Raw genomic sequence first — 12,427 nt, 5'->3', positions numbered from 1 at the left:
CTCCACTCAGGTCACACCCGGCCCTGTTTCCCCATGCCACTTCCTGATTGGTTGGTTATGACCCCAACAAACAAGCTAGGTTGTGTCACACCTAGTGTGGGGTATTCTTTTTCTCCAGTCTCCATCACCCTGGCAAATTCCTAAAGAGGAGCTCCCTGTGCAAGCAGAAACCAAAGCTTACAAAATCTAGGAATTGTACCTGCTTTTTGGGGTGCTGGAGTGTTTCCTGATCTGTGCAACGGACATTGTCAACCCCAACAGCCTTACTAGGACATTAACTCATTTATTTTAATATCAGTTCAAGTATGGCTGCAACCTTATACTTCGGAATAAGCCCTATTAAATTCAGTGGGGCTTACTTCTCAGTAGACATGTATCGGATTGCTCCGTAAGCTCATTAGACTGCACTGTATTCATTTGCTTTGGCACTCACTGCTTTGTGGTTGCAAATCAAACTTGGACCCCAGACACTGACACTGCCCAACCTCCCCCAGTCCAATGTTGTGGATTTAAACTCCCATCAGCCTCAGCCAGCACAGATAATGATCCAAGATATCTGAAATGTAGGCTGCAGAAGGCTTGTATCAGTATTTCGGGTGGCACCTTGCATAATTTTGCAAGCAGGTCAGGCAATTCAGCTGTAATGTATTCTTCATTTTCTAGATTCAGAGCCTGCTGGGCATTAGGAAACTCAGAAAGAGAAATTCCAGTTATGACTAAAAATGTACAGCGCTGAATTTTCAGACACCACAAGGGATTTGGCCTCTTGCAGCCAGGACAGCCTTTCTTATCAACTTATGATTTCAAACACGCTTGTAGCCAATAAGGGATGTGAACAGAATTTTTAAAGCATTTTTCCAGCTCGCTGACTGCTGGAACCTTTAGGGCTTGTGAGTACAAAATTCACTCTCAAATGGGAATGAGTGGTAATTGGGCTAAGAGCAGAAACCACAAACAACCACAAACAAAACACAACTATCGAAAGATGAACAATTGAAGCAGGTATACATGTGTGTTCATTCATATAAACCTATGCACACTATCCACTTCTGAAAAATTCACTTGTACTTTGAAGACATGCAAAATCTGTTTAAACCTACAAATAGGGGTTAATCGGGATTTGAGAAACAGATTAACCTTTTTTGCTAAAAAGCCAACTGCAACCCTATGTGTATTACTCTTCTCAGAAATGCGTTGTGAATAGCAAGTGAGCACACACGAGAGAGAGAGAGAGAGAGAGAGAGAGAGAGAGAGAGAGAGAGAAATATCCAGGAGAAACTTAAAAATTACTTCTAATAAGTGTTGGAAATGTAGAGAAAAGGAGGGTACGTTCTATCATATGTGATGGGAATGTAAGGTTATTAAAAGCTTCTGGGAAATTATCTATAATGACTTTTGTTAAAAAACCAGAAGCTTTCTTATTAGGATAGAAACAGAACTACCTAAAGAACAGAAGAAAATATTTATGTATGCTACAATAGTTGCCTGAATACTGTTAGCCCAAAGATGAAGGGAAGACACCGACGAAAGAAGAATGGCAGATCAAGCTAATGGACTACGTCGAAAGGGCAAAATTAACGGCAAAGCTCAGAGACTACGATAACGTGAAATTTAACAAAGAGTGGGAATTGTTTATTGTTTATGTGCAAAAATACTGTAAACAAGCTGAAACATTGGCAGGATTTTAAGTAAATGCTTGCAACTAGTGGAAAATTAGATAAAATTAAGGGAAATAATAATGGAAAAGGTTTAAGAATGGATATGCAGAAGAAATTGGTTAATATCAGTAACCAGAAGAGGGTAACGAGGGAAGTCCAGAGATTTAAATAATCTCAGAGAAGGTTTGTGAAAAGGTATTTGTTTTTATTTGTGAAAATGTAACTGTGAAAACCTAATATAAATTTATTTACCAAAAACCCAAAAACAAACACTACTGCTGATCCTACCAATCTCATTTGGGATAGATTTATATTTATTTTATTTTTTCATTTATATCCCACCTTTCCTCCAGGAAGTTCAAGGTGGCATACAGTGCCCCCCCCCATTTTCTCCTCTAAACAATCCTGTGAAGAGCGTTAGGCTAAGAGAAAGTGACTGGCCCAAGGTCACCCAGTGAGCTTCACAACTGAGTAGGAATCTGAGTGACCAACACACCGACCACTACTCCATATATCTTGGACACAGGAAGCTTTCTTGTGATGAATGGCTTTCCAGGGTTTGAGGCAAGAGTCTTCCCCAGCCCTATCTGGAGATGCCAGGGACTGAACATGTGATCTACCACCAGGCTATGGCCCTTTCCCATTCTGCATCACTACATTATGATGATACAATTAAAGTTACTGCCAAAGCAACCACATTTTTGTTTTGAGCGTATGTAGGAGAAGACACAACTGATGCTATTTATCCAAGGCCTTCTGGCTGGACAGTGAATTACCTAAAAGGATACTTCCACCTTGGACAATCCTAATCTTGTCTCCAAAGCACAGGTTGGTTAGTGCTTTGCCACCAGCGATGCCCCACTTTTGTGCTACGGTGCATCACATTCACCGAGGACCTAGCAGATTTGACAGCTGGAGGTTTTGATGGATCAACCGAGTGTCGAAGGATTAACATTCCACACTCCTTGAAGGGATTTCGTGCCACGAAGCATTTCACGTGGAAGTGCTGCCTGCGCTAACACATTTGGTCACTGCTGAACTTCCTGGCGACATTGTTCTAATTTTCCACATCGCCGCATTTCACTTCAAGGATCTAAATGGGGGTTGTCAAATGAGACCGTTACACATGACATCCTAACAAGAGCCAGGTAGAATAATATTCCCACTTTAGACCAAATGCTTGGCTTGCAAAATTATGATTGGGATGAGATCCCCCCCCCCTTTAACCCAATCATTGAAACTAATCAATTGTCAAGAACTGAACCCTGCTGGATATAGAGAAAAGAAACCTTAGCATGCCACAGTAGGCATGCTTGTTTAGAAAGTTTAGCTCTTTGCAATGGGGTCGGGACTACAAAATGATGATCACCCCTTCAGTTACATCAGGGGATGTGAATGATGTGTGCATGCTTTTTCAATTTGGCAGACTGCAAAATGGCACAGACTTCTCTGCCAAAGAGGTGGACAGGGCTTTTTACGCCCCCCCCCCCAAAAAAAGAAAAGCAGGGGTCCATTAAGAAGACATAACACTGCCTGCTTGCACTGCCATAGATAATGATGTTTAAGCAAGCAGGCCAATGTCCAATGGAGCAATTAGGCAATTTTAGATACTGGACACAATGGTCTTATGGGAGCCCCTACAGGCATGATTCAGCCAAAGCATTCTAAAGCCCCACTGGGGAAGTTAGGGCTATGCAGAGGCTTCCCATCTCAAAATGTCTGTATGGCAGCCAGAATGGAGTCTTCTGCTGTGTTATAGAAATCTGTGCTGTCCTACAGTGGTGCAATTAGGTAGTTTTATAGATTCTGGACCAAGGATTGGCAAATCTGTCAATTTTTAAATCCAGTTCTCCACATTTCCACCTCACTTTGCATTTTTTAAAAAAAGTTTTAATGAGAGTATTAATGAGAATTCATCAGCATTTTAGTGCAATTTTCTCCTGATATACACATGCAATTTTGCCTAACATGCACTTTTTCTTTTTGCAATACGCTTTCCCTTAATATCATGCATTTTTGCATGTTATTTTCACTAATATATACACCTTCACCCACACTTTACCCTAGTATCTGCATTTTTGTGCACATTATTTGGCTGGCAAAATGTGTGGCAAAATTCAGAGAAGTGCAAATTTCAAAGGAGGGCTGTTTCGGTTTGTGCATTGTTTCGGAAAGAGCGAATTACGTAGGTTCACCATTTAATGCAATTTGGATCAAACTACTCGTCTGTCACCACCAATGTGGGAAAAACATTCCCAGAAAATCTCCCAGGGTGTTTTCTCAAGGGGATGTGGATGTTTATTGCCTCCTCCTCTGCTTTGTGCCCGCATCTACCCGCATCTGCCCACTGGCTGTGCTCCACAAAGGCCAGATCTGCCACCCCTACCAGCTACCCCTACCAGCTACCCTGAGCCATGCAGCCTTGATCACAGCTTGGATTCTAAGAAGAATCATATTTTCAGTTCTTCTTGCAGCCCCAAGCCTTGAGGTTCAGGTAGGCATATGCAGTAGGTGGCAAACGATTTCTCACTGCCTTGTGATATTTAGTTGGTCCTAATAAAAGACATTGCACTACAGTTATTTCTAGATTCCACCCCACCTTCCAAGGGGCCAGCATGCAAGACTGTAGCTGCACCCCTCTCCCCTCCCCACCAGGCTACTGTATTTTTCTGTGTATAAGACACCCCCATGTATAAGACGACCCCAATTTTTTTAACCCAAAATTAAGAAAACGCACCATGCACTATCCATTTATAAAACGACCCCTTATTTTAAACTTTAAAAATTTAGGAAAAAATATAGTCTTATACATGGAAAAATACGGTACATATAGGAGAGAATTAATGCAACTGAAAGCCACAGACACATTCCTGTTAAGAATTAAAGAACTAAAACAATTTAGTGGGGGTGACTGTCCGGTCATCTCTTGCACGAAACAACAACATAGTCATGCAGTATGTTCCAAAGACCATCGTTTCTAACACAGAGCAAGCTATGTGGATAGGCATCTGGCGAAGCCCATTGGAATGGCACTGACAAATCAGGTTTGCTGAATTGACTTTGCTTCCACCCTACCCATCGGAAGCCTGAGGTCCCCCAAATGAAACCAATTGCAAAATTGGGGCTTTGGGAGGCAGGTGAAACCGGTGCAAAATGGCACCCCAGAGCCAAGCGACGGGACCAATTACTTACTGTTTCCTGTTAGCCATATACAGTAGTACCTTGGGTTACATACGCTTCAGGTTACAGACTCTGCTAACCCAGAAACAGTACCTTGGGTTAAGAACTTTGCTTCAGGATGAGAACAGAAATCGTGCTCCGGCGGCGCGGCGGCAGCAGGAGGCCCCATTAGCTAAAATGGTGCTTCAGGTTAAGAACAGTTTCAGGTTAATAACGGACCTCCGGAACAAATTAAGTACTTCACCTGAGGTACCACTGTACTGACATAACATGCATTGCACAAATTCAAATCTACATCTTAAGGTACCTTCCATGAACTTCCTTATCTTAGGAACCAGGTCAACAGCTTCCCATGAGAGAAACCCAAATACTCACACTATGAAGGTTTGTTGCCAAGCATCAAAGAAGCTGTGTGTTTTTCATCTCTGAGAAGTCGATGTCTGTGTGCCACATCTAGGCAGGTATTCATGCATTTTTAACATGTGGCGTCTCCACCAGGTTCTCTTTCCCCCAACCCCTGGAAAAAATATAACCTCTTTCTCTTTTTAAAGCTCGTTTCCTTGGATTTGTTCCAGAAAAGAATACATTGCCAAACGGGAATGGTACATTCATTACTGTCATGGATACTTATACACAGGCCACGAGCGAAACTTGGAAGGCCTACATGTGCAAGCAGATAACAGACGGGATTCATTGTTTACTCCTCTGTTTCTAAGATCCAGAAACACAAAAGGACCATGCAATCAGCATGAGCTCCACTAACAGGAGCTCAGTAATTCTGCCTTGTTCCCCCTTCAGTAACATTTGAAGAGCACAGATCTTCAGATGCTGTGCCTCAGAAAAAGACAGAGAAAGATAGAGAGCTTAAATTGCCTCCAGCTACCAACTTTCCCTTGCAAAGCTCGTTCAGAAATGATCATTCCTAGCTCCCGAGAGTCAACAATAAGGCTCAATACACCTAGCCACCATTCCATGCCTACTGACAATGTGTTCTTTTCTTTTTTTAAAATTTACCATTACATATATATCCCACCTTTTCTCGAAAGAACTCCAGGTGGTGTCCATATTTCTTCCCCCTTCCATTTTTATCCTCACAACAGCCCTGTGAAGTAGGCTAGGCCAAGCAAGAGTCACTGGCTCAAGGGCACCCAGTGAGCTTCACGGCCGAGTGGGGATTGGAACCCTGGTCTCCCAGGTCCTAGTCTGACACTCTAACCACTATACCACCCTGGCTCTCTGCAACACACAAGTTCCTGTAGAAAGAGACACTCAAAGGCATGAAGTGGGAAAACTCTTGGCCTAGAGTAAGGGAATGCTGAAGGGATAGCTCAGTTATAGAATCAAAGAATCATAGAGTTGGAAGAGACCACAAGGGCCATCGAGTCCAACCCCCTGCCAAGCAGGAAACACCATCAGAGCACTCCTGACATATGGTTGTCAAGCCTCTGCTTAAAGACCTCCAAAGAAGGAGACTCCACCACACTCCTTGGCAGCAAATTCCACTGTCGAACAGCTCTTACTGTCAGGAAGTTCTTCCTAATGTTTAGGTGGAATCTTCTTTCTTGTAGTTTGGATCCATTGCTCCGTGTCCGCTTCTCTGGAGCAGCAGAAAACAACCTTCCTCCCTCCTCTATGTGACATCCTTTTATATATTTGAACATGGCTATCATATCACCCCTTAACCTCCTCTTCTCCAGGCTAAACATGCCCAGCTCCCTTAGCCATTCCTCATAAGGCATCGTTTCCAGGCCTTTGACCATTTTGGTTGCCCTCCTCTGGACATGTTCCAGTTTGTCAGTGTCCTTCTTGAACTGTGGTGCCCAGAATTGGACACAGTACTCCAGGTGAGGTCAGCAGAGCATGAGAGTCCTAATCTCAGGATCTTGTGTTTGAGCCCCACGCTGGGCAAAAAGATTCCTGCATTGTAGGGATTTGGACGATGACCCTTGTGGTCTCTTCCTGTGGGATGTATCTTCACTGAAGCAGTCAAAGAAAACATTTTCCTGTTGCCTGGAGTGGACACACAGGGGAATGTAGTTCCAGACAGGGAGGACTTCCTAACATACCTGTTCTGGAGCCTCCTCCCTCTGTGTGTGACCAGGTAGATGGGCGTGACCCTAGCAGACCCTGTAAAAGGACAAGCCATGCAGCCATCTCCCATTCTTCCATTTTCTCCTTTCAGACTCCTTTCCTGGTTCTTAGCCAGCACATGGCTCATCCTTACAGAGGATGGAAGTCATAAGGCCTAGCTCAGACTTCTTTTCTCTACAATGTAGCTGTAACCACAAGATAAAGCCTGACTTCAGATTACTGCTGTAAACTGAAGGTAAGTAAACTTTACTCTTCCTTTTAAAGAAGACTGTCGTGTTATTATCATTTTAAGAGGGAAATAAAGGGGAAACTTACCAGGACCAATCCAGACTGGATTGCTTAATTTAAATGATTGTAATGAATCCATCAACTTGCTTCCAGCAATCTGCAAGGGAATGTTCTCTGCTGCTTGCTCACTAGCGCGAGTGAGGAGGGATAATATTTAATCAATATATCCTCTCCTACATTCCTCAACATTCCCACACTTCCAACACTACAACTCTATGGTTCTGTGATTATGGAAGCAAAACAGCTCCCTGGAAATAGGAAATTATTCCAGTGGCTCCCCTTCCCATTCTCTCACCAAGCAACAAAGCCACAAGACAAGAATAGCTAGGAAACAAACTAAACTTTAGAGAAGCATGACATGGTTTGTTTGATCAACTGTGGGGAAATTCATGGTTAACTCAAAGTTTGTTAACCAAACTATGGCTTAGTGTTACGTGTATACCAGGACAGGGGTTGTAATGGAATTGAGAAATCTATAGGAGGAACACTTCACGCTGCAACCTTTCGTTGCAGGTCCCACCTGTGTTCCTGCAAAAGCAATTCAAGGAGATGGTAGACCTTATGAGAGCAAGCTATATTGACCTCTGCTTCAGTTACATCAATTCAGTAGGCTTGTGAATTGTGAATGGGAAGCAAAATGCAAGCAACTCAGGACTCAGGCAAGTTCATTCTTGCCCCCCCAAAGTTGCAGTTTGCATCCTTCCCTCTATAGATTTTTTTAAAAAAATCAGAAATATAGGCCACCTGTCGGGCAAAAATTCCACACATTTTCATAAATATTGCAAGCAGTTCTTATAGTAGGAAACCATTTCATGTTTGTATCAGAGCAGTGCACATGAAGAACAAAGAGAGGGTATGATAAACATGCAATCCAATACATAAACGAAATACAGTGTAAGATACATAGGAACTGGTTTCCTCAATGTGAGAAGTGAGGTTACAGGAAACCAGGCAGCGGGCCTTCTCGGTAGTGGCACCCGCGCTGTGGAATGCCCTTCCATCAGATGTCAAGGAAATAAACAACTATCTGACTTTTAGAAGACATCTGAAGGCAGCCCTGTATAGGGAAGTTTTTAATAGTTGATGTTTTATTATGCTTTTGTTGGTAGCCTCCCAGAGTGGCTGGGGCAAAACCAGTCAGATGGGCAGTATAAAAATAATAAAATTATTATTCTTGCACTGTAGGAGGTTGGATTAGATGATCTTCGTGGTCCCTTCCAACTCTACAATTCTGCGATTCTAAGATGTCTTATATACAGTGGTACCTCAGGTTAAGAACTTAATTCGTTCTGGAGGTCCGTTCTTAACCTGAAACTGTTCTTAACCTGAGGTACCACTTTACCTAATGGGGCCTCCTGCTGCTGCCACTGCACGATTTCTGTTCTCATCCTGAAGCAAAGTTCTTAACCCGAGGTACTATTTCTGGGTTAGCGGAGTCTGTAACCTGAAGGGTCTGTAACCTGAAGCGTCTGTAACCCGAGGTACCACTTTACTAAGTCAGGTTTTAGGCAAGGTTCTCTCTCAGCCCTACCTACAAATGCCAAGGGGAGAACTTGGGACCTTCTGAATGCAAAGCTACTGAGCTATGGTGTAAAACAACCACGTTCTTTTGGCTCTCCCTAAAACCAAAATACATCATGCAAAATGTAACTGAGTAACTGGAGAGCCATTTCGCAACTGGTCTTCATCCCTTCCTGAGAGAAGAGGCAGGCATTTATGTCAGGCGGGGGGCGGGGAAGCCTGTCAGAATTACCAGCAGACAAATATTTCATCTCTCCTTAATGCAGCCTAATTCAATTTAACGTGAAATCACCTGACATAAGCTCGAAGCTTTGCAATAAGTATGAATGGGCCAGACAGCTAGATAGTAACCAGCAGGCAAGAATATATTGGCTGTGCTCCTAAAGCTACTGTTAAGATGCCATGTTTGAGAAAAAGGGAGAGAAAGCCTGCCAGTAATGATCAAGGACAACTGGAGGTGCTGTTTATTACTGAGATTTCTAACTTCAGCTGCCCTTATGGCAGAGAGAGAAAACTTTTCAAAACATACTCTGGGTACCTACTTATCCAGGAGGTGGGAACTTTGATTAAATCTACTTTGGTGAGTGGGGTTCCACCACCACAACCCACCTTTCCAAACAATGAGCACTCTAATATATACACCTACACACAGTCCGTTTCAATTTATGGGAACCACGCAAAAAGGCACCCAAGTTCTCATGCACCTCTTGTTCATTTCACTAGGACTGTGCAGGAGGATTTCTTGGTTGGTCACGCCCAAAGACTGCTTTTCTTCTTTCTTTCTTTTTTTACAAGAGAACAGTAGAATTACACCAGATCTATTGTCCTCAGTGTTCGAAACTCCCAATGTTCTAGGAGCATTTTGCGACAAGGAATTTCATTAGCGCGAGCGGTTTCTGAGCTCTGTGCCTAAGATTTCAGATTGAAAACTGCAGGGCGGAAGGAAAAGAGGACCTTTTTCTGCCTCCCCACGTCCAGCTACTCTCTGAAGACTGGAGAAGAGACCCTCTTAAGAATATTAGTGGGGTGGGCAGGGGAAGGACTAAACCATGTGAAAAATGAACATAATATTTTAGCTGCATTTCATTCATTTTCAGCTTTGTATTCTTGTTATTAAAAAAGTGTGCCGAGACATTCCGTTGTTGTGCCCATAACCTAGGTTTAAGGTGCCATTTAGCTCCTAGCTTTTATATCTCAGTTCCTAACACTGATTATCCTATGACCGACTTCACTGACACTATATGAGGTCAGTCAAGAAACCAGCTGGGGAGATAAGAATCAGCAGGAGCTTCCTCCTTTCAACTCTTCCATATAGGAAATTAAACTATAATCCTTCATTGAGGCTCTACTAAACCTTTTGCCATAAGGCAGGGGTGGGCAGACATCAAGCTTGAAGAATTGACTGTTTTTTTACCCTAGAATACTGAAGTCTGCCAGCTGGAGCCTAGTCCAGTCCAGTCCAGAATACATATCTATGATTCTGTGAAAATAGTGGTTTAGGAAAGGGGTGGATACACCCTTAGAATTAAGGAACAGAGCACCTGTGGTATGCATGTCTAGGAACTCAGTTCTCAGTATTCGCATATAAAACTGCGCTCGTCATTTTCCCTTAAGTCCTTGTCCCCCACTCATATCAGCAGCTAACTCTCTCCCTCTCTCTCTCTCTCTGTTATTGTTGTTGTTGTTGTTGTTTTTGTTGTTGCTGCTGCTGCTGCTGCTATTGTTAAACAACCATGTGTTGGAAATCCTTGGTTATCTATTGCAAGCCAGAAATCTAACAGTAGATCGAACTTTGCTAACCTGATACTTCCCTGATGTTTTGGACTACAAATCCCATCAGCCATAGTCAGCATGGCTGTGCTGGATGGGTAGGTCAAGACACAGAGGATGGAAAGATGGATGGATCAGGAACAGAGCAGCACAGTGGGGCTTATTTCTCAGTAGACAAGCACAGGTAAAGCTCCAGTCTTATATCTATATAATGGGGAGTAAATCCCATTGAACTTAGTGGGGCTTACTCTGAGTAAACATAGAGGATAGTGCTGTTACATTATATATACATGGAAGTATGGGAGGGGGGTTGAAAATTATTCCTACCCATCTGCTCTATCCCCACAGGGAAGTGTACTTCCTCATGCTACACACCACCAAATCTAATTATCCCACAGTTAACAGGTTTCCAAGCATACTGAATTTTGCATACACCCTGGGACCTTAGGGTGACAGACGGGTAATACATTATTATTATTAGAAATGCAAATTATTAAGTGGGACAGAAACGTCTTAAGCAAATGAAAGAAATCAGTGCAGTTGGGAGAATTCTATTATTTGCTGCTGCAAGGCAGACGCAGCCCTTCATCTCCTTCAGGGGGAAATCGGCTTGTTGCATTCGAAATAAAGGGGAAAACAAAAATCTTGCACAAACCTCTTTATCCCTCCACCCCCAAGTTCTTCTCGAGGTTATGTCACTAAAACCTCTTGTTACTGGAAAGTAACAAAGGGCGAGAGGGAGAGGGAGAGAGAGGCTTCCCCACTCCCCTCTTCCTGTTCCTCGCCTAAAAATAGAAAAGGAGGGGGGGGGTCAGTGCATCTCAAAGCATCCACCCAGAAACCTGTGCAACCGCAACCAGCGAGGGGCGGCTTCGAGGTCGCCCCTCTGTCCAAAGCCTCCTCCATTCATTTCCCTGTATTCATTCGACGGGACTTGTATCCCGCTTAGTCGCCCAGAACCTCAAAGCGATTCCGCTGGAATCCTAAGCGCTTTACGCAAAATCCCCTTTCATTCATCACGACGGCTACGGATGTCAGAGATGGATGACCCACGCATCTTGGGGGGGGGGGCGTCCCCTGTTGCAAACCACCCCCTCCCAATATTCGGGGGCGCGGAGAGGGGCGGTTCGAAGGCTCAGCGGACCCTCGACGGGGTGGGGTCTGGAGGCTGCCTCTCGCCATTTACCTGCGCGGCCATAAAGGAGAGATCCATGGTGCTGCTGGACCCCGAGGTGCTGCTGCTGCTGCTGCTGGCGCTGTTGTTGTTGGTGCTCCTCGCCGAGCTGGCGGTGAAGCTGGTGCTGAGGTTGCTGCTGCCCCCCGGCGTGGCTTCGTCTCTGGGGGGCTGGGGAGGGGCCTCCCCCAGCAGCAGCTTGGGGCGCGTTACCAGTTCCAGCTCCCTGGGGTGGCGGAGCCCACGCGGCTGCCTGGCTGTCCCCAGCTTCCTCGGAACATGGTCCGCCCCGATGCTGGCTGTGGCGGCGGCGGCGGCGCCAGCTGGAGTCTCCACAAGCAACTAGTCCGCGCGAGGAGCCGCCTTCGCTGCTGCCTGGCCACGCCCCCTTTCCCGGGCAGCTCAGTCGCAGCAGCAGCAGCAGACAAAGGGGGACAGGCTCTCCTCTCTCCGCCTCCTGCTCCCGCTTCTGCCTCGTGCAAAGGAAATTGCTAAGCCAGCCAACCACCTGAGTCCCCAGCTACTATGCCAAATGCACACACATTACGCACACGCAGATGGAGTGTGTGTGTGTTCCCCCTTGGCAGGTCTCCTGTGCCTTAAAAAAAATGACCGGATGATATGAGAGGCAGGCAGACGTTCAACAGGTCGCTTCTGTTTTCCCAGCCGTACAGCATCTCCGTTGTTCGTAAGCACTCATTAGATTTTCAAAAGGCTTTCTTTCTTTTTTACAAGGCGCCTCACC

General features: G+C 44.7%; 1 protein-coding gene across 1 annotated transcript in view; it reads right to left on the bottom strand.

The window, feature by feature from the left end:
- The window catches only part of LOC310677608 (uncharacterized protein C14orf132), a 36,083-nt gene extending 23,908 nt beyond the window's left edge, over positions 1-12,175 (bottom strand). The window contains exon 1 of the mRNA XM_083440683.1: positions 11,695-12,175. Coding sequence (XP_083296809.1) covers positions 11,695-11,721 — 27 coding nt within the window. The 5' untranslated portion in view covers positions 11,722-12,175. The remainder of the gene's footprint in view (positions 1-11,694) is intronic.
- Between the last annotated feature and the right edge of the window lie 252 nt (positions 12,176-12,427).

This window comes from Podarcis tiliguerta (genome assembly GCF_965153285.1).
Source record: "Podarcis tiliguerta genome assembly, chromosome: 1".
Classification (NCBI taxonomy): Eukaryota; Metazoa; Chordata; class Lepidosauria; order Squamata; family Lacertidae; genus Podarcis; species Podarcis tiliguerta.
The sequence above is the reverse complement of the archived record's forward strand: the minus strand, read 5'-3'. Positions and strand labels throughout refer to the sequence as shown.